Here is a 22,467-nt window from a genome sequence, read left to right as displayed (position 1 = left end):
TGTTCTGTCTTTGAGGTGGCTCTTTCAAGGATGTTGTGGCACAAAAAGTACCCACTGTGAGGTATTTGCCTGTCATTTTAAAAATTCACGTGGTTATTTTTGGACACACTTTCATTTAATTTTGTGGTAATAGAAATAACAAAGTAGTGGCTTTCTAAGAGTTTGTGTTGCTAAATAAAATCATGAGATCTCTTGCTGTTTGACGATTTAATGCCATTGTCTTTATTTCTTGACAATTTATGGCACAGGAGAGGAAATAAAACCCTTTAAACAACTGGTAAAGTAACGTGGGAAAAATACATGTAGAGTAATGCTTAGACTTGAATCTTCCACAGTAGCAATTAAAGATAAGATTCCACAGAGCACAGACCTCCCCCAGAAATCCCAGACAGCTAGAAAGGTAAAGTGAGGCTATAGAGAAACAGTTATTGCCCAACTTTGCAGAAATCTTTAAACGCTGTATTTGACAAGCGTTTTCTTAATCTCCAAATGCAGAGATGTGCATGGATTATTTAAAATTGAGTGCCTAGTACTCCGTGATAAACAGCAAAACATTATAGAAGTGCTGCAGAATGTCCCTAGACAGAAGAAAATTGTGTCTTAGCACAGATGGACATCCGTATCACCTACAGTCTTTCCAGGCATTGATATTTTGACCATCTTTATAACTGCATCTGTGACTAACCTTATTAAGACATGAAGTTGCAGTTCAGTGAATTGCATCTGGTAGTAGGTTGCTTCTGGGTAGTAGCACTACAGTAGTTAGTAGTTGCGGTAAATGCCCTCTCACTTGGATGACAAAGTGGATGGTATGGTGAGGGTAATGATTGTGTCAGGGACTGTGTATAGTTCACTCTCAAGTCTTATTTTTAAAATCAAAATCCTTGCAGAAGGGAAAAAGTGTCAGGACTGTCTTAAATCATCGGCAGGAACTAGTCATTCCTGGTTCATAGGTTCACATGACTCCTGGCCAATTCTTGGTCTGCTGTAGCTTGTTGGCAGATGTCAGTAGTCCTCTCTCATTCACATGCATCTTTTCATGTTGTTCTTCTTGACTTTGAAAGTTGGAAAACTTGGAGGAGTAGGGAAAGCAAAATGTTTAAATTCTGATATAAGACCAGGAGCCATAGCTCTACATGCATACAGTACTAATTAACTTAAATGTCATTATGCTGTAAAGTTGCCCTACCCATGGGAGTATCCAGCCTTCAGTGAGCAAGTGCCCAGCAGAGCAGACATGAACATCTTTTTGTAAGTCTGCTGCAAGTTGACTCATGTTGGGCCTTTCAGTAGGCGAAGTTTGGGAATTCCAATATTGCTTGTTCCCATTTGAATCTTATTACAGTTGTTGCTTTTATTCTAACAGTTGTCATTCACTATGATGTAGCTGCCTTTACCAACCTTTAGCCTTTTAAAAATACTGTGTTGGCTAAATGGCTACCCAGGATAATACAGCTATGCAGTCTGAGAAAATGTTGCTTAAACTTTTCATGTATGTGGAGAATTGTGTATGTCCTGATTGTTCAATTTAGGTCAATTACTCTTAACTGTATTCTCAATGCATTTGAAATAAAGATGTTCATTATCACTTTTGTATATACTGTAAATATTTCTGGTAACTTTTCCATAAAAGGAATTGATATGTCCTTTTACCAATAATTACCAATAAAAAAAAGAGGTGCTAGCTGACTGTTCAGAGTTTTGAAATTGGAAGAAACTGACAGAACTATTTTAAAAATCATCATTGAAGAAGGGTAGTTGCTGTTTAGTGTTATCTTGACATTGGAAGTATGTGAAGTTTTTGTCCTTTTCAGTTTAAAAATGCACTCTAAATGTTTTTTAAAAGTGGACCATAAACTTTGAAAAGCGAGGTGATCTCTTTGAACAGTTATTATCAACTTGTTTTATCCTTTCAAAATATCACTGCTAATATAATTTTCCAACTTTACTCTCTCATGTCCAGTGTCTCTATAAACTTCATTTTGTTGAGCACTTTTTCCACGAGGTTTGATTTTAGCCTGAGAAAGTATACCCAAGTTCTCTCTTATTTGACAACTGTAATGAGTTGCAGCAGCACTTAATAGTAGCAAAAATTGTAATTTTTTGTAGATCTGAATACAGTTCTTCCTATTAGTGTCTTACACCTTCGCTTCTACTGTTTTGTGATCTTTATATACACACACATATATATATACACATGCATGTGTGTGTGCACACACACACATATAAGTATACACTAAAGCTGACTGTACTATGCCTACTCTTGCCTCAATAGTGTTTTACTTTCTTTGTGTGGATAAAGCTATTTTTAACAACTGAGCTCTAAGTGGTATTGAAAAGGCTTCAACGTCCAAACCTAGAGAGCTGTAAATTGATCAGCATGCATAGATCTCCCTATTACACGTGTATTATACTTGAAGTGTGATGATTCAGTTGTGGAGTACTAGAGTGAGTCATTGAGACATTTTATTTTTATAAAAAAAGCTGTTGATTTGTTACACTGTTGCCATTGCCGAGATCTGTGCTATTAGAGAATACAGTTAAGATTTCATACCCTAGTCTTAAATTTTTACTCCTGTAAATAGCCTCCTTGTTGAAGTAGTTCTGGAATATGGAAAGATATCTGAATTTGATCAAGAATTAGTTTTCCTGGAAGTATGCTGGATGGAATTAGATTGAGTTCACGGCCTCAGCTTTCATAAGGTGGGCCATCTGTGCCTGTCCGAGGGCATCTTCCCTCTCCTGGCTTCTCCCTCTGTTGAGGCAGAGCTGGGTGGTTCTGCTGCCCTGGCTGGGTTTGTGGAGCTCCATGTGGCTGCAGCTCTGGTTTTGGGCGTCTAGGATTGATACAAAGTCAGAAAACAAGGATCTAAACCAAGAGTGCTATTTTAGTATCAGAAACAGAAGCATTTAAAGAAGAAAGCAAGCTATTGGTCTTGAGCCATTCGTGAGCCATTGATCTTGAGCCATTCTTTAGCCTTTCCTGTTTATTTCTTTTTACATTATTGTCTCCCTGTTTTATGTTTTATTGTATGAATATGATTTTTACTCAGCCCAAAATAAAGTGTTACTGAATTACAGAGATACTTAAGTGTGGTCACAGTCACATCATTCTGAATAAGAAAATGTTTCAGTCAACAAAGCTGCTTTGTATTTTTTTCTTGTAACTTATGTTGTGGGTTATTGATTGTGCTCTATATAACTGTACTGGTAAAATAAACAGTAGTAGAGAATGTTTCCAGATACTTTGTTGTCTTCGCTGCTGGATTGTTTGAGTGGTATCTAAGTTTTAGTTTTCATCTACTACCATTCTCCTAAAGACTTCTCAGTGGGAGGTTAGTATAGGCAAAGCTAAGGAAAGTTTCTAGAGCTGAGTCGCTGTCTACTGGAGATTATGAGTTTTTAACAGCACAGACACGGGCTGTTTTCTCCTCTGTGGCCTCAGTACCATCAAATGGGTCCAAGATTGTTTATGTCCTAGTATAGATGTAGATAGAAACTCATAATGTGTATGTAAATTACTGTTATACATTGAGGAAGATGTTTGGATATTGCTATGAAAGATGATATAAACCTATTTAGCTTACTGTTTCATTTAGCCATGACTATATAGAGGAAAACTAACACTTCAGTTATGTCAATTTCCAAGATACATACTGTTGCATAACCTTTCTTGGAGAGACCACATAATCATGTAAGTGGCTGGTAAAATTACAGTATTCTGACTGGACAAGTTTGTCAGGCAGTTTCTTCTTTTGAATTAGTTGTTCTATTATTAGTATTAATGAACACTTTGCTAAGAAAGGGCAATTTGATATGGGGAGGGAGCAAAAATGTATCATTTAACAGTATCTTTTACAGGATTTTAATTTTTCTTGCAGTGTATCCCTGTATCGGGGAAATTGCCGACCTCTCCGGTTTGAGCCACCAATGCTGGATTTCCATGAACAGTAAGTTGAAAAGTCTTTTGATCTGTTTAGTTAGACAAATGGGAAAAAAAAAATCTCAAGAGCATTTAAAACTGATGGAGAAGGTTGTACACATAAATTGCATTGATAGGTTGTCCGTAAGTGTAGTTGACCTACTTGTTCCAGAGAGCCGGTGTACTCGGTCTTAAACATCATGTAGTGACCTATCAGCTGCCATGGTTTTAGTAGTGTAGGTACTTGTACTTACTTTTTAGGTACTTGTACAGCTGCTCTGCAGAGTGGAAACAGTTTTAAGTCTGGAACTTAATGTACTGAGGTGAGATTACCTTTCTGCTTGTACATAACCCATATCAGCACCTATTCTAGTATGTCCATTTTACTCTTGCTTTGGTGGGGAAAAAAAACTTTGTCAGTGGATCTGCAGTTATTAGAACAGTAATGTAGAGTTGTGAAAATAACAGCCTCAAGAAGAACAAACAGCCTTCAGGAACCTAGCTCCGTGCGCTACCTTGCAGCTGGTTGCTGTTTTGATTCTCAGTGGCTGAATGTAATGGTTTATAGCAAACTCACCTGTGACTTCTCTAAAAGATAAAAGAAAGGTAGGAGGAAGGGAGTTTAGCAATTTCAACAATGTACCTGTTTGTAATCAGTTCCTCTGAGAACTACTTCAGTCTTAACTTTTCTTACCAGTAACTGGTTACTCTGTATAGGTAGCTACAAACATTCTTCTTATTAACAGTCAAAATCAAAAATCAGTTCTGGAGTTGGTGTACATGGATGCAGCCTCTGTGCATGTTTGATACGACATGGTGTATACTTCTGTGTTTCTGAAAGAAGAGAGGCTGTAATTGTATATTGTTTGCATAGAGTAGTTTTCCAGAAATAACCTTTATACAAAAAAACAAATGTAATGCCACTAAATAGCAAAGCTCTGTGAAAATGGCTCATTTTACAGAATTTATTTGTGCGCAGTCTAATAAAATTGTAACTTTTACTACTATGTAAAGACATAATAAATCACTCTGTTCCCTCTTCCTTATTCCTTCAAAATTTCAGAATCTCTAGCTTTTGATGTTGTGTGTTTTCATTGTTTTGTTTTTTGTAATGTCAGTAACTGGTCCTAGATAAGAGGATATTGAGCTTCTAAATTGAATAGTAAAATACCTAGTGATAAGCCCTGCTCTACTGCGTCTTTGCTATAATTAAATTAGGTTATAGTTAACAAATTAGTGAGTGCAGTAAAAACTCAAACTTGTAGAGCAGTTTGCTCCTTGTTAGAGTTACTGTAAACTTACCTATTGATTTGGGTTTAAGTGATTTTTCTTTTAAAATTGTAGAAATTTTCAGTTCATACTAATAACAGAATTTGACATTGTATTTTGTACACCTTTTTCTAATATGAATAAGGTGTTTTGTTGAAGTGCTCTGAAATGTCTTGCTTTTAAAGGTCATCTATAGTTTGCATGCTTATCTGAAGAAGGCTACATGTACTTCTTTGCTTTGTGGATTTCCAAAGATGCCTTTTTTTTAATTTTTATTTTGTTAAAAATAGATCCCAGACAGTATCATAAATACTTTAAGCTGTTCTTCATAATATTTTGGCTTTTAGGTAAGCAGTTCTTGTCAGAGCTGAAAGCATTGAAGAAATAGTGTAGATCTAGTATACTGTTAAAGTAGTGCAAATCTCTTACTTTTAAGAAGGGCTCTGTACAATAAGTGCAGAACTGCAGTGGGGGTCACTGCCTTCTATCAATTAAAATAGAGAACCTGTGTGTTAGATCTTGGTTCATTATGTGTTCTATTTTTTTTTTTTTTTTCTAACAGCATATGATAATTAATTTATCTGTTGTAGTTTAGGTCACAATCTCAGGCAGAAATTGTCTTTTGATTTATTAAACTTCAATAAGATGTCAAAAACAGTTTAGAAAAGATTTAGATATAGAGCCCCAAAGTTCAGTTTAAAACCTGTACTTAGGAATTTAAATAAAAGTGAACCAACTCTGAGAAATGGTGAGTAACTCAACCTTATGGTGGGAACAAACTGCAGGTGCCAAGCACCTTGGAAGTCAAATAAAGCAGATTGAAGCTTTTGGCTTTTTTGCCTTTTAAAATAGGTTTTTCACATTCAAATTCTGGCTTTTCTTTCTTTGGTAATAATGGTTTTTAGGAAAGGCATAAAATGCATATTTAGTTTTTGAATAAGTATTGTACCTAAACTGTGTTTTGTTAACAGGTAGCATGTAGCATTTAGCAGAGCAATCTTATTCAAAGTTCATGTCTATGCTGAGTTATCAACATGTATCATTCCTAGGCTTAAGAAAGTTGCAACATCTAATTTCAGTTGTAAGCTAGCCCATTCTTCCTGTGAGGTTTTTGGTCTGCTAAGAGCGTGTGGGTTTAATCTGATGTTTCAAAAACATGCCAACTTGAGCAGAAATAATATTTATTAAAAGTTATTTTATCTAGGGATCTCAGAAAATTAAAGTCAGTATTAAGTTGATAACTAGGTGCTGTAGACAATTCCTGTGTTCCACCTGGGGACGAGATTACAGTGGCCTTATACATCTTTTTTATAACAGTTGGGGGGGGGGGGTGTTAATGCTGTTTTAATATAAAATAAGCACTACCATAATCTACCACTTTGAAGGCAGTCCAGGTAATCTCACATTTATCAAAGGAAATGTAAATGTATGCTGTATGTTAGGATATGCAAATCCTTAGCTCACTTGAAGAGATCCCAAATGTTCTCTGTATACATTAAACCTCTGGGAATGGGGTGGAACTGAGGCAGGTTCTCCCATATCACTGCTCCAGGGGACTGCTTGGACTAAGTGGAATACTCATTTGGTTATTTAATGTGAAAGCCTCCTGCTTGTGTTTCTGAAGCAATAAAAGTCTTCCTCTGGCACAAATTCTGCAACATGTTGGATATTGGAGATTCGGGGCTTTAAAGTAAACAAAGCAGCAGAAAAACCTCCACCCAAAACCAACTCCACAACTAGCTGCCTTTAATTCCTAGCTGTGTTCTGTTCCTTGTAATCTCTTTTAATCTGTTACTCTCCCCTGTTGTTAAATGGGAATGGAATAATTGAGGTGTTCTAACATACAAACAGTAACCATTGCGTCGTCATCCGTAGCTTTGGGAGTTGGTTGCTCAGAGGCTATTTTGGCAGAACAGTCATTACCTATATGGCTTTCTGTGTTTGAGACAAGTCTTCATATTAGAGCTCTTGCAGGTGGCCCATCTGGGAGAAGACTGAAGAATACTCTTGCAGGGCAGTTTATATTCAGTTCTTGCACCTGCCTTGTGGGACAGCTTGAATCTTCATAGATCTTGATACATTGCCTTCATCTGTGTTAATTCAACTCTGACTATATCAAAAGTAAAGTTTGTAAGTACTTCACAATTTTTTGGTAGAAGTAACTTTTGGTAGTGGAGCACAGGTATTGAGTATTTTAGGATACTAACACAATATCAGCTAGAGCTGCTTACCATCAAGATTTTAAAATGTGGAATTATTTTAAAGATGAAGCTGACATCTTACTCCTGCCTCATAGAAATGATTGGTAGTGTATGAAATACTTTTAGCAAAAATAATATTTTAATCCTTGATCAACATATACTTCTCTGGTGAATGGAGGTTCTTGCTTCACTCAATTTGAGCAAGGTCCCATTCTCTAGTCAAAGTTTTCTCATTGGTAGGACAGCATTCTGAAAAATCTGTCTTTTGGTTTTCTGTTGATAAACAATCTTGCTTTGCATTTCCTTTGAAATGTTTTCCTTGGGGGTTTTTTGTAACACTTTCATGTTTCTTGTTTGTGAGCTCTAGTATTTGGCAGGATATTCTATGAAAGCTTGCACTGACCTTGAAAGCAATTGCTTGGTAATGTTCAAATATTTGAGACCTTCTTGCAGGTCTTGAGACCTTATGTTACTTCAAGTAACATAAGGTTAGCATAAGTTTAGCAAATTGGTCTATTTTCTTCAAGAACTCCAATCTCTTAACAGTAAATAGTGGAGAATTTTAGCAACTGGAGAGTTTATCCAAATCTCTAGTTTTCTTACATTTTAAACAAGTATATTTACAAATGGTGAAAGGACCTATAAGGTACCTATAATGTGCAGCCAAATATTTACACAGTACAATTGATACACTTCTAAAGTATGACAGTTTGAGATTGTTGGTGTTTTTAAAAAATGTTGCAAAAGGAAATTTTTATTTCCCTTGGAGTTTGTTAAATGTAACAACTGTTGACAGTAAATTGATATTTAGTCCAGATCTACCTCTGGTTTTGGTTGCATGTCATGTTAGACTGCAAATGCTGCCAAAGCAAATAATAGTTTATTACTTTCTTAGATTCATTCAAATCACAGTTGGTGACATGATTGGATAAGATTCTACTACTGGTGTTTTGTATATGGGGTTTTGCTAACTGTTTGGAAAAGATGTGATTTGTTGTATGGGATCTAACTTAGATTCCTAACATAAAATGGGGTGTTTGCTCCATTTAGTATGTTACATAGACACTAACTTTTTGTCAAGTGTAATATAAAAGAACTTTCTTGATTTGTTGAAAGCCAGTGAAATCTGGAAGCTGAGAAACAATTGGTCTATAGGCTAGTACATATACAAAACCAAACGCCTTCTCTTTTCTTTCACTTTTCCGAGTTAGAGACACATTTGCATTCTCAGACTTACGTGCTTCTGTTACTCTGACTTCAATTAAAGCAGCAACTTGCCTGTGTCACTCAACCAGTGATGCATACAGTTTCATGTGAAACAGGAAGAATGCTGTATTCACTAATTCTCTAGTCTGTACATCATGCAGGCTTCCTTCACGTAAGGGACTAGCATTTTCTAGAGGATGGGGTACAAAAGGCGTTTCCTTTCAGTCTCTATAGAGGTAACCTTGTAAGACCAACTCGTATCCAGCTACTTTTAATGAAATATTACAAGTCAACACCCAAGTTCTTCTTGATGGAGCTTGCTCTCTCTGATCCTCTGACTTGGAGAACCATCTGCATTGGTTCAGGAAATTCCCAAGCTGCATATATTTAGAGGCTAGGAGAGTTTTCTGCACACCTGACTTTGTATGCTTTCTACATTGTTACACTTCTGCCTTCCAGGCATCTGCTACTCACTCCTGTCTGACACAGGATACTGATTTAACCCACATGAAGCTTTTGATATGCTGTGTGACAACTGGTCTTACAATTGTTTCAGCAGTTGCCAAAGATGCTAAAAGGAAAAAATACTTGGGGAAAAACACGTGTTAAACTCTCAAATTCATGAGGAATTTACCTGAATTGAATCTTGAGTATATTTATCTATATTCCCAGCATTCCAAAGTGTAAGTGGGAAGCTGTTGGTTGACTTCAGTTCTCTCTTCAGTCTCATTAGAAACAATAGGAGACAGAAGAGGAAGAATGTATCTGCTGAATTTATATCCTTTGCTTTTCAGTAATAGATTTGTATCAGTTTTCATAAATCAAGTGAGCACTTTACAGAGGTGTCTAAAGCATATGTGGTAAGAATAAATGTAATTGCTCTTTTAAAAGGCATTTTCTCAATCCATATTTGCTTCCCAGTGAGTAGCTAGATATTTTTGCAAGTTTTGAGCCAATGAATCAAGGACTCATCTCCCCAACTTTTTGCAGGAGGTGGTTTCCTTTTTTAAAATAATCCACCTCTTGATCCCTAGAGCAGGAATGAATTCCATTACAAGGACATGCTTACAATACACTGCAGATACTAACTCAGACTTTGGAAAGAGTTGAGTTGCAGCAGTAAAGAACGTGAACACAGTTGTCTTTACCCATTTGAACAGGCACCTCACTCTTGTTAATTATCATCTTTGCATCTAGGTTGTGGTATCTGGTTTTTATCAGTGTAGGTGGACCTAGCGTTATGCAGGGGCAACAGATCAGGAGCAAAATCTTAAGTGCTTTGACAGTTCATGTTTGCCTGAAGGTGTATGTCTGCACCAGCTTCTTGCATTGAAAAATGCTAGCTGTGACGGCTCCAGGAGGTTCTGCTGTAAAATTTGATACCAGGTAACACTATACTTGTTCAGGTCATTTCGGCTTGATAATCTGCAGCCTGGAGAACATCCCTTATGTGAATATTGCTTGGGATGTAAGTTCATTAAAGGTGTCTGGTGCACACTGCTTTACCTGGATTTTACCATGTCTGATAGCAGAAAAAACAAGTGAGGTTTGTCCTATTTCTGTAGATTTGGCTAACATCAAGCTTAAAAAATACAGGGAAAGCTGTGTCTGAGCAAAACATAATACTGGACTCATTGTTTCAAAATCAGAATGGTCAACAAAATAGTAAAATAAACCATAGTCCTAGCAACAGAATTCCTTTTTAGTGACTTCTGCATTTATCACCTATAATTATACTGTGGTGGTTTAGCCTGGAATCTGAAGTTAGTGAACTGTGATGTCTGTCATGGCTGCTTCCCTACTAGTTGTTTTTTATAAGCTTTAGCCTTTCAAATATAGTGTCTTATATTCCCTTCTTTTCAGAGCTGGAAAAGCGTGAAAGTCTTAAAATATCGTTAATATTTGAAACTTTTCCTGGGATAATGAGTTTTACTTCCAAACTACTTTTCTGACGGGAACAGGCTGGCACTTCAGTATTGCCGGTTCATTCAACACAGTTTTCTTGGCTTTGTGGTGGTTTACACATTATGCATCATAAAAGTATCACTTAAGTCAACTCTGATCTTAGGTTTTCAGTACACAGCTGGCTGGCTGTAGAGACTGCAGGTGATAAGCTACTCATGTCGTTTGCTCACATGTAATACAGTGCTTAAAATCTACCTCATCTTCTCTTGCTTCCTGCTGTTGTGGTTGGTGCGAACTGTTCTGCTTGATTCTTGTTTTCAGCTCCTAAGCTCCTCTTATGAAGAGTGCATTGTAATAGAGGAGGAGTATATTTTCCCCTTCTTGGGGAGCTACTGAACCTGATCTGGGGAGAAGAAGTATCCAGAAACCGCACTGTGGCAAGCAAAACAGTTGCAACAAGGTGCTGGGAGCACGTCTTCCACTGAGGAGAATGAGAAATTGCAGTGAGAACTAGGGAACAGACAGCTGATCCTCAGGAGAGACTGAAAGAGCTTTCTTCAATGTTAGACGAGATGGACTATTTTTTTTTTTTTTTTTTTTTTTTTTTTTTTGGTGTTGGTAGAATCAGAGTATTTGTTTAAGGCATGACCACTTTCTCTAAACAACGAATTCACTGCGAAATTGCTTACTGTTATAAAAGCTTGCTTATGCCTTTCACAGTTACCAAGCAGATAAAATACTCAAGCCCATCTGTACTGATGTCAGTGAAGGTGTGTTTGAAGCAGTGGGTTCAGAATTCAGGGAGTGCTGGGTAACTCCATATCAGTAGATATGCCTTTCTCAGTTGTGTTTTTGTGGGTGGTGTTTTTGTTTGGGGTTTTTTTGGGTTTTGTTTTGTTTTTTTGCTGGGTGTGGGGTAGAGATGGGGAACTTTGGAGGGCTGGCTCTCATTTAAATTCCTCTGGTCTGATAAGCTTTTCCCTAGCAAATGGAGAACAGGTGTATAGGTTTACTGTTTGATTCCATTGATCAACAGTGTAGCAGTTACAGCAGTTAATGCAAAACATCACAGGTGATAAACCATTTCCCTTTCTAATATCCCCACGTATACTGGCAACAGATAAGAATACTTTTATGTTATGGTTTAACCCGGATGTTAGGTTTTGTATGGGTTTTAAAAGGTGGGGAGATAAATTGTCGCCTTCATTACTACTTAAGTTAGAGAAGTCAAAATGAGATTTTTTTTTTTTTTTTTTTTTTTTTTTTTTTGACAGTGAAAGAAGGATCAAGTGTTTGAGGGAGACATGGAATTAGGAGGACTCAGCAAGCAAAGCAAAGAGATTTACAGCAGTAGAGTGCAAATATATTCTACTGTTAGTGATGATGCAGTTTATTGAAGGTTAATAATTGTGTCTTTGAATTAATATCATGGTCTTTAGCATCTATCTGTTTAGCCCATGTTTCATAACTAGGAGATTCTGTCTGTTACCACAATCACTTTGTAAACTGTGGTTTTAATAATAAATAAATTTTAATAATAAATCCTCCATTCAATGCAACCTTTAATTTACAGCAAACTTATGTTGCTCTATCTATTCAGACATGCCCCCCTCCAAGTTGAAAACCTGTGCAACTACAATAGTGCATATTAATTTGGCCTGTTAAAGTTAACTGAGGATGGCAGAACAACTGCCTGTTACTGGTCATCATCACTTCAGGTACTACAGATAGTAATTCTTGGCAATAGTTTCGCAGTCCTTGCAATGTTTGGAGCAGGTGACATTGGAGGGAGCGCTACATGGATACATGTAGCCTGAAAGTTAACTCTTAACTATTTTGAATTCCAAAACTTAATTTGGAGCAAACTGTAATCTACATGCTTTATTAGTGCTTTGGTGCTGATGCTTAACATATATGTGATAAAAGGCATGAAAAAAATTCTGAAGAGATACCAAAGTCTGAAAAATAATTGGTGAAACCGAAACATTTATTGTCACGTCAGCTGTTGTAAGCAAAAAGGAACAAGCCTAAAGCTTGTGTGGAATAAATTGTTAGCATGTCTTGTTACTGAAAAAGTGTGCTGTTGTTTAACTGTTTGACTTCCGTGTTTTAGACTTGTAAATTCTAGAATTTATCTCAAGCATTTCCTATTTTTTGTTCCTTAAGGTATGAATTCAAATGCAATATACAAATAAAATAGTTGTTGCTGCACATGTCTGTGTACTTAATTCTGTAGAGCATATTATAAAATATAATACCAGAAAAATTCTGGGTTCTGGGTAAGACTACTTACAGTCTATCAGGAAAAAAATCGTGCTTAGACTTTTGTCTAGAGTGTGTTCTGTTTATTTTAAGTTGCTGTGTGCAACTTAAGATAATTATTTAGAGTTCTAGGACAGGAATAGAAAAGTTTGCCTCTTCTGACTCTGAAGTAAAAACCTGAAAAATAGAATTTCATTTTGGGTAGGTGTCATCTTAGAGGATGATAACAATGTTAGGTAAGCCTTCAGGAAAAGTAATCAATAAAAAAATGGAAAAGATATTAACTAAGTAATTCTTCAAGGTAGAATTTACGTATGTTACTTGAAAAAACATTTAATGCAAAGTTCTGTTGTCAGTGTTTATCACTGTTAGGTTCCTATCTAGTTTAATGGGACAAAGCCCAATGCTCTATTTTCTAGAATTCTAACACTTTAAAAATATTCTCTGTCTGTTTCGACAGGCCAGTTGGAATGCCAAAAATGGAAAAAGTTTACCTACATAACCCTAGCTCAGAAGAAACAATTACGTTAGTATCAATATCTGCTACAACATCACATTTTCATGCATCATTTTTTCAAAATAGGGTAAGTTATTCTGCTTTCTCAAAATTAGTTTTTCCTTCCCCCTTCCCACCCCAAATGGGAGCTTGATTTCCCTCCCCTCTTTAAATGAGCTACTTACTGCAATAATTATGTACCTAAAAGTATTAAGATACTGCAGTTCTTGATTCTCACATCAGTTACCAAGCAAATTTGAACTGAGCACAGAAACACTCACAAACCCTATTAGAAGAGGAGTGAAATACTGCATAGGAGTTCTGACTATGTTGGTAGTGTGTACTGTAACTGACAGTTTAACAGCACATCTCCATTGTTGCTGAAGTGACCGAGTGTACATTGCCTTAAAGCACATACAGGAACAAGCTGTTCTTACAGTTTTTTGGAAAATTGTGTTAGTGTGAAGCAGTCACTCTAATGCACTTATGACCACTGCAATTATGTTTACAGGAACTTGCAAGTTAAAAAGCATGGTGTCAGCAGGGTTAACTCTTAACCACATTGCTGTCAGATACAGTCCTCTAGTTTCAGTTTTGTCTGCAGGGCTTGTGGTTTAACAGGGACCATGCAAACACTAAAAACTTCAGAAAACCTGTCTATAAGCAACCTTTCTCACTTATGGAAGTCATGTAGGAATTGCCTTTCTCCAATGTTCTGTAAACTGCCAGTCCAAAATATTTCTGTGATAAGCTGAACTCTTCAGAATTCAACATAAAAAATTAAATTAAATATGATCCTGCACTAGATAATGGTTGTAAAGTATTGGTATTTTTATTATTTTGTTACACATTTTAATTTGTCTAAAACTTCTGTTATTTTTTTCTAAATCCACAGTAGACTTTCTAACTTCAGTTTTCCATAAAGAACACACGGAGATCTTCTGTAGCACAAAAGCTATTGTTCATCTGCAGAATGGAATGTCTTCAATAAACAGTTTTGCTTATTCCTCTGCTTGCTTGCTTTTTTTTTTCCAGAAAATTCTTCCAGGAGGGAATACGTCCTTTGATGTAGTTTTCCTCGCAAGAGTAGTGGGAAATGTAGAGAACACTTTATTTATTAACACTTCTAATCATGGGGTATTTACTTATCAGGTAAGAGAATTACACTCTTTCAGAAAAAGTTGTGAAGTGTGAATCGACCAGAGCAGTATCTATTATGGCATGCTTAACAATCCAAGGATATTTGCACAATAGTGGTGGGGGTTTTTATGAGCCCAGCTGAAGAAGTTTCCATTCCTGCTGCTTGTTGTAACACAGAGGTATACCATTGTAAATATCTGTAGGGCAGTACTGTAAGCCAGACTGATGAAATTACATAGGGTTTAAAATTCTCCCAACAACTTTTTTGTTATTTTAGTGGCTCATTGCAGCGATCTATCTCATTCTTTAGCTCTGTACTCATCTGAGATTCAGAAAGATAAACCAGACAGAAGAGAGAGTCTGAAAAGTGAGAGAAATCCTTTTGTTGAAAGAATATGACTCTTACCATGGTAATAGTTTGAGAACAACAAAAACACTTCCCATATGGATAGTCTGTTCCATAATGGTATGATTGAAGGATATTTCACATCTTTGTAACCTTTAGCTGGTATCTAGTGTTTCAGAGTATCAGAAAAAAAGATGTTATTTTGCCTTCTTGTGTTCTAAATATGTCAGTGTAAGTAGTAGGTCTGAGAAATACCCTTTAGTGGCACGCTAAACCAGTTTATTTCAGTGCTTTAGCACGATACTGGTTTTACATGGTCAGTTAGAAGTATACATAAAATTAATCGAAGAGAGTACTTGGTAGATTACTAAAATTGGCACACATGTTAGGCTCTGCAACAATTACATACAGCTACTTAAGCTTGTTTTTCTTTTTCTGAACTAGGTGTTTGGCATTGGAGTACCGAACCCCTACCGACTGCGCCCATTTATTGGGGCACGAGTTCCTGTAAATAGCAGTTTTTCTCCTATAATAAATATACATAACCCTCACAGTGAACCTTTGCAGGTAAGCCTAAGAGAAAACCATTAAATGCTCATTTATATTTATGATATTAAACTGATTTTTTTTTTTATATTGGTACTTAAAATTCTGTTTGAACTGTAAAGCTATTTGAGACCAAGTCTTTCATATTATATAAATGTTTTTCTGTTTAAATGCAAATCAGTTGTTCTAAAAATTGTAGCTTATGCTCACAGATATCTTAATTTGCTAAACTGAGGTTTTACTGTGAAATTTCCATTTTTTAAATGGTCATAATTACTGCAAAATAAAGAATTAAACTTCACTGGTAATTAAGAAAAATACTGAAGTAAACAAAGTAAAATAGATCTTGTGGTTTTAATTCAGGCATGCCTTCTAGTTTCCTTCTGCTTGTTTTGCACAGCATAAGGTGTCTTTATGGTATACACTAGTATGTAATTATAATACCTGATAACTAAAACAGGATCCCTTTAAAGTTGAGTGCTAACATTTTCCCATTACCCACCTCAGGTGGTAGAAATGTATTCCAGTGGAGGTGATCTCCATTTAGAGCTTCCAACAGGTCAGCAAGGAGGTACAAGGAAACTCTGGGTGAGTAGTCATGTCTTGCAGCATTCATTGTACTTGTTTGGGGAGGTTTTATTCTGATATGATTTTAGGTTTGGGGTTTTTTTTACCAACTCTTCTTCTTGTTATCTAATCATTATAAATACCCCATAAAAATTGAAATCATAACAGGGTCTGTTAATTGTATGGTAATAGGAATTGAAGGAAAGGTTTATTTAAAAGAAGCCACCTGTATTGAGCTGTGCTTTTTTGAAATGAGAGGAATAAGATGATTCCCAGTGTGATAAATGAATTTAGTCTCAAACAGGATTCCAATCAAAGTTTATAATTTATTAAATGAATAAAGGCAAGCAAACAGCGCTCGGTGCGTCAGGAGTCTCTGCTCTACCAAGACGCACACTGTGAAAAACAACCCAGCTTCTTTTATAGTCTAACATTAGTTACATATTCATACTAGACCTGTCCTTCCAAAAGACTCTCCACCTCCTGGTTGTGCAGGTGCAGTAGTTCTCCTAGAAACTTCTCAAACTCTCCTCATTGGCTGAGGGGTCTTCAGTTCTCCTAGAAACTTCTTGAACTCTCCTCATTGGCTGAGGGGTCTTCAGTTCTCCTAGAAACTTCTTGAACTCTCCTCATTGGCTGAGGGGTCTTCAGTTCTCCTAGAAACTTCTCAAACTCTCCTCATTGGCTGAGGGGTCTTCAGTTCTCCTAGAAACTTCTCAAACTCTCCTCATTGGCTGAGGGGTCTTCAGTTCTCCTAGAAACTTCTCAAACTCTCCTCATTGGCTGAGGGGTCTTCTATACAATGCATCTCCGACCCAGCTCCTCACTGCTCGGGCATGACAGCAGACATCCTGTGCAACAGGCGACACCCTGCACAGCACCAGCTGTGCCCACCAAAACCCAAGCAAGTTCGCAACAGACACCTCCCCCCCCCAACAAATGCATATAACAAATTGCTTACACACTGCCACTTCAATACACCCTCTATTCATACGTGCTAAAGATCACCCCGTTCGTAACCTCCCTTAAAACTATGATAAGTGCCTCAGTTCTCCCCTAGGATCTCTTGTTTAACACTGCGCAGTTAACAGCAAAACCGGTTTTGGGCTGGCAAAAAAGAACTATATACATATCATCTGTTTCCTCCTGGCCTGCGGTTATATGAGGACTGACAAAATGGTTAAAGATTACATATACAGTGAGGGTCACATTTTATTATGTGGCCCTGGCATTGTTTATATTGACACGAATCAGATTAACACATTTCACACCAGTAGAATGAATTACACCTGCATAAGCATTCAGGGCAATGTAGTCCTCTTGATGGCGTGTGAGCTGGATCTAACCCACAGGAAAAATAAACGGAAATTTTTTGTTTGTTTGTTTGTTTTGTTTTTTTTTTTTTAAACTGAGAAAGTCATTCCTGCAAATCACTATGAATGCCTATGTGGGTTGAAAAAGCAGCTGAATGAACTTAAGGAAGAAGAATCTATTAAGAACTACTAAATAATACAGCAGTGTGTCTAGCTGCAATAAATCCCTAGATCATGAGTCAAGAGTGGCTGGAAACTGTTCTGGAAAATATTCCTACATGCATGGCCTGCAGTTACTCTTCACTCTTCATGTCTGCTGCTGGAGACAGGGTAGTGGGTTGGATGGACTCACAGTCTGGCCCATTAAATCTGTTTTGTTGTGTTCTTCACTTAATGTAGTTCTGAAGTAACAGATACTGATATCTTTAAGTGAAATAAATTTTAGAAGCATCCTGAAGCTACAGTATTGGCTCTGTGCTGTATATCACACTTGGTAATGTCCAACTAGATACAAAACCTGTTTTCCTCTTTAATTAGAATTAGTCCTTTTTTTGATGACTGTTTTTTGTCTAGGATAGACTTTAAAGTCATTTGGCTCCAAAACTTGTCTCTTGCTCAAGTGTATCTTTACAGTCACTGATGGTTACATCTGTTGTAATGATTAAAGCCAGGATATTTTCAAGTGAGCTAAGAAGGATGATCACAAAACTTAATTCCTGGCTTTTCTGGAGAAAGTCCATGAGAATGGCAGTATTTTAGTTTTAGATACAAAAGTTGCAAACAAGTGAGTATGAATGCAGTTCACAAGCATTTTAAAAAATGCTGAGGGTTAGATGTAAACATTGAAATAGTTTTTTTAAAAATGAATGTCCTAATGTTTTGACACCATTTTAGTCAAATGGCAGTGCTTCTAGAGATAGCGCCTTCCTTGTTGTCAAAAGAACTCAAGGGGAATGTTGAATTCTCTAGCCATTAGTAGGTATGTATTTTATGTACATACATACGTATGTATTGTATGTAGGTATGTATTGTATTAGTACAAACGTGTTAGAGCCACAAACAAAAGAATAGAATATTTTTAAATATCTGGTTTATTTCTAGTTCTGTTTTTTGAGCGTGTAGCTTTTCAGAGCATGTAGCTCTTCAGCTTCTCTAGGCCAGGTTGCCAGTTAAAGCAATGATGACAGGCATGTGAAAGCTTCCAGTGCATTGCATGGAAAGGCAGTCAGGTTAATGCTAGTCAGCACTAATCCTCTTGTTTTTCATATCAACCATTGCTATTTCAAAACAATAAGGCAATTAGAAAAAATTAAACCAGTAGGAGGAAACACCCAGTTATATCGTTGTATTGGCTATGTCAAGAACTGCACTGCCGTTAAAAAAAGCTGCAAAGTAGAAGAAATTATTTGAAATATGGGATGATACTTTGACATATGGATGTACATAATTGTCTAAAATTGTTTAGATGCCAAATGTTGTTTGGGTTATGGATGAAGCAGTCTGCATATGCAGGAGTATTTTTGTAGTCACTATTCAAAGTTACTTCAGGGATCTGACAAACATTGGATCCCTGGTTACAAATATGGAAGAGTCAAATCACATCCTTTGAAACATTAATGAACGGCTACATTATGTTAGGTCTGTGAATAAGTGCGAAAACAGAACTTGAAATGTTCTTCATTTAGGGACTCACCAAGTAGTACCAGTTGAAACTAGTTACTTTGATATTCAGCAGTTTTCAAAAAATACATCTACAGTCATTGTGCCGTGGACGTGCCGGCTTGACGTCCAGAATGGATTGGCATGAGTTTGTACTACAGAACACACAGAAGAGATGTATGAGACAATCAGCACCTATATGGATTACATCCTGTCCAGTTTCCTTCATCAAAAACACAAAAGACAGAAGCTGTCAACTGAAAAGACATCAGCTGATGCAAGGACTACTCATCAAAAATTCCTGCTTTGTGCCATATTCATTTGCATTTAAAGTGGAGGAAGCTCCAAATTTCAAATCAAGGTTTTCATCTTCTACTTTTAAAAAAAGAAGAAAAACCCAGTTCCCCAGCCCTTCCGTAATGTGATGGGGAAGAATATGCAGTGTTAGTAATTCAACTATGGTTCTGAAGCTAGTCTTGTGCTGCAGCTGTGTACAGCAAATACAGAAGGAGTTCTCTTTCAAACCCTGAATGCGGATTGGAACTGATGGAATAGGCTTGGTACAGAAACTAAAACGCATTTTGACTTTTTGCTGTAAATTGCTTGGTGACTAATAAACCTGAAGCTCCACAAGCTTCTGGCTTCTTGCAGTTCTCCACTGTTTCAGTTTGTGTTTAGCACTGAAACTGTATGCCTTGTGTCTGCTTTGGAGAAAAAACAATTAGAATATGCAAAACCAATGTTTGATGTTACTGCACTCAATAACATTTTTATGAATAGATTTTGTTTATTGGTAGATGCTGTCAATTTAGTCTACTGTCTTTTTACCACAATTTTAATAGATGAAAGTTAATGAAATGGAACATAAGTCCTCTTGCGTATACCTATTTTTAATCAGTGTCATATTAGATGATTACAGCTACCCTTACTAAATTTAATGGTAATTTTAGTAACATGCAGCCTATCTCTTACTGCTATTGCAGCTTTTTCTCTTACTACAGTCATACTCAATGCTCCTATTGTAATTTTTTGGTGTGGCAGCTTTTTTTGTAATTATTGCACTCTCATAGATGCGCTTTGATTATTTATCAGGAAATACCTCCCTATGAAACAAAAGGAGTGATGAGAGCCAGCTTTTCTTCAAGAGAAGCAGATAATCATACGGCCTTCATTAGAATAAAAACAAATGCCTCAGACAACACAGAATTTATCATTCTCCCTGTTGAAGTAGAAGTTACAACAGGTTTGTAGAAAAGTGGTTGGTTTTTTGTTGGTTTGGGGGTTTTTTTGTTTGTCTGTTTTTAGGTTATTCAGCTTAAATAACTCTTAGTATAATAAGAAAATGGTAACTTTTCTTTTTTTTTTTTTTTTTCTTAAAGCACCAGGAATCTATTCATCAACAGAAATGCTAGATTTTGGTACATTACGAACGCAAGGTAAACTATACTTCAGGTCTCAAAAGTATTTATAAGGATTAGGGTGGGGAGAGGAAAGCCCAGTTATCTTTGTACTATTCAGGGTTGCTTGTGGAATGATGCTTTTTAAAAGCCAGAGTTTCAAAAGCAGAATTACAATGTGTTATAACAATGCACAAATGTATTCACCTGAAAGTATACTTGAGGTGTGTACAAGCAAACAATAGTTTGCACATCCAGTTGTAAGTCTAGTAATAAAATTAGTCTTACACAGTTGCACGTGGCTTAGTCTGAAAACCACTATCAGTTTACTTAATTTGTGAACTTGTTTTGAAAGATTGCTTTACATCTGCATAAGTTTTAATAATTTTCAGACACAGGGAATAGTAAAAGTGTGAAAACTTAATCAAATCTGTTACTTATGATAAGATTTTTTTTTTTAAGTGCCACTTACATATTTGTGCCTAACACTTTACATTTTAAATTAATACTGTTTAGTGAAATGAAAAATATATATATATATATATGGCAGAAAGCAGTAAAACTGAAGGTATCTTTTGAAACTATAAAAGGGACTTGTTACTAAAGAAAAACAGTATATATCATCTTTCAACTAAAAAAAGGTAGCTTCTGAAATACTTTTCCTTGCAACTTAACTTAACATATAAAGATTTTTAAATAAGATTAGTTTCTGCTGAATATTGGTGCATCTGGCAAAATCATTCATTGTAGTATTTTTAGCCTGTTCATTTCTTAATGTGTTAGAAATACGAGTGGTTAGCTGAAGCATGTAATACCTACTAATACACAAAAACGTAGTTAAGTGTGTCAGATTCTTGGGACAAGCTATTTTGACTGGCTGTACTGTCATGTTAGTCTAACTTTTTAACACTGAACAACAGTGGATTTATATGAGAAACCAGCTAGTGCAGATAACTTTGTATAAGGTTCTTATGTTAAAATAGCCTAATAGCCAGGTGTGTTTTTTGTTCTTTAACAGATCTGCCAAAAATTTTAAATCTGCATTTATTAAATTCAGGAACAAAAGATGTGCCAATTACAGTAAGTTTTATTTCCTTTCAATTTGAAACTTTCTACTTGGATTTACTTTATCTCATAAAAATTGATCATTCACAGGTTCACCATTGTAGTGTTCAGAATTAGAAGCTAGGTGATGTGTGACTGAAGACGTAACTTAATAGTAAGACAAATAATCTATATGCATGGTAAAATTCATTTGCTTCATAGCCTTCTTTGAAAGGCTGTTTCAGCATTTATAGGCTGTGCCTGCAATATCTGAGCCTCTGGATGCTTTTATACTTGAGAACAGTAACTCCTGTTCAGTGAACGAGAGATTAATGCAGAGTCTGTGGGATTCATTGTCCTCATCACGCACTCCATGAGTGTATAAAGTGGTTCCGCAACACAATCTTTTAAGATGAGTGGAGTAGCTTTCAAGAGCAGACTGTAAAATGACTCTTGTTTTCTTGAGGTTATCTGCTTTCTAGCTTGAAATAAGAAAAAAGCCTGAAAACACTCTAGAGCCCTTTCCAGTGAGATCACTGCAGCTGCATGTAAAGTGCAGCCAGCTTCAGAATTCTAGGGTTTGGATTTTCTACTTTCTATTTTTATTACAGAATTTTGGCTCTAGACTGGTAGTCCGCCTTTGTTCATTCATACCTTTTTCCTGTGTAACTTTTCTCATTGCCCACTATTTTTCTCACTTCTTCCTTCTCCCATTCCTGTCTTCCTTTTTTCCAGATTTAGTTGTATAGCTAGCTATACCTTGTCCCAGTGCACTTCAAAAAGTGTTGAAGTGTTGAAAAGAAACCAGAGGAGCCAGAAGAATGACTGAAGGATTGGCAGAGGTTTCTTACTGAGCTCTTGGAGAGCATTTCTGTGTTTTTCAAGCTTATAGCTGTAACTGTAGGGAATAGTATTTTAATAGTAGAAGTCTAACAAAAACTTAAAATATGATACTGGAAACAAGCTAGATGAATTTAAACTAGAAACAGTACACATGTTTAGTAATGAGGATAACTTTCCACTGTGATAATAGTCCATTGCAATGCTTGCTAAGTTGTTCTTCGGTAATAATTTTCAAGTTGAGAGAAACTTGCAGTATAGTGCAAATAGAATTTAATTCATCTAAGTTCTAATGTTTATTGCATTAATGAGGTCAGATGATCCTATAAGGTCTCTTGTGGCCTTGTAAACTAT

The 22,467-nt window shown here is 36.3% G+C and overlaps 1 protein-coding gene across 5 annotated transcripts in view; it reads left to right on the top strand.

The window, feature by feature from the left end:
- Positions 1 to 22,467, top strand: part of TMEM131 (transmembrane protein 131) — a 101,467-nt gene that overhangs the window by 36,557 nt on the left and 42,443 nt on the right. For all 5 annotated transcript variants that reach the window (XR_005931187.1, XM_029998909.1, XM_029998908.1 and 2 more), the window contains exons 4-11: positions 3,882 to 3,950; positions 13,226 to 13,349; positions 14,297 to 14,413; positions 15,192 to 15,314; positions 15,801 to 15,881; positions 19,925 to 20,075; positions 20,212 to 20,268; positions 21,248 to 21,309. Coding sequence is in view for 4 of the 5 variants with exons in the window: in XM_029998909.1 (XP_029854769.1) it covers positions 3,882 to 3,950; positions 13,226 to 13,349; positions 14,297 to 14,413; positions 15,192 to 15,314; positions 15,801 to 15,881; positions 19,925 to 20,075; positions 20,212 to 20,268; positions 21,248 to 21,309 (784 nt within the window). In the remaining variant the exon portion in view is untranslated. The remainder of the gene's footprint in view (positions 1 to 3,881; positions 3,951 to 13,225; positions 13,350 to 14,296; positions 14,414 to 15,191; positions 15,315 to 15,800; positions 15,882 to 19,924; positions 20,076 to 20,211; positions 20,269 to 21,247; positions 21,310 to 22,467) is intronic.

Source organism: Aquila chrysaetos, chromosome 23 (genome assembly GCF_900496995.4).
Source record: "Aquila chrysaetos chrysaetos chromosome 23, bAquChr1.4, whole genome shotgun sequence".
In the NCBI taxonomy this organism is placed as follows: Eukaryota; Metazoa; Chordata; class Aves; order Accipitriformes; family Accipitridae; genus Aquila; species Aquila chrysaetos.
Note: the sequence above shows the minus strand (reverse complement) of the source record. Positions and strands in the feature narration are given on the sequence as shown.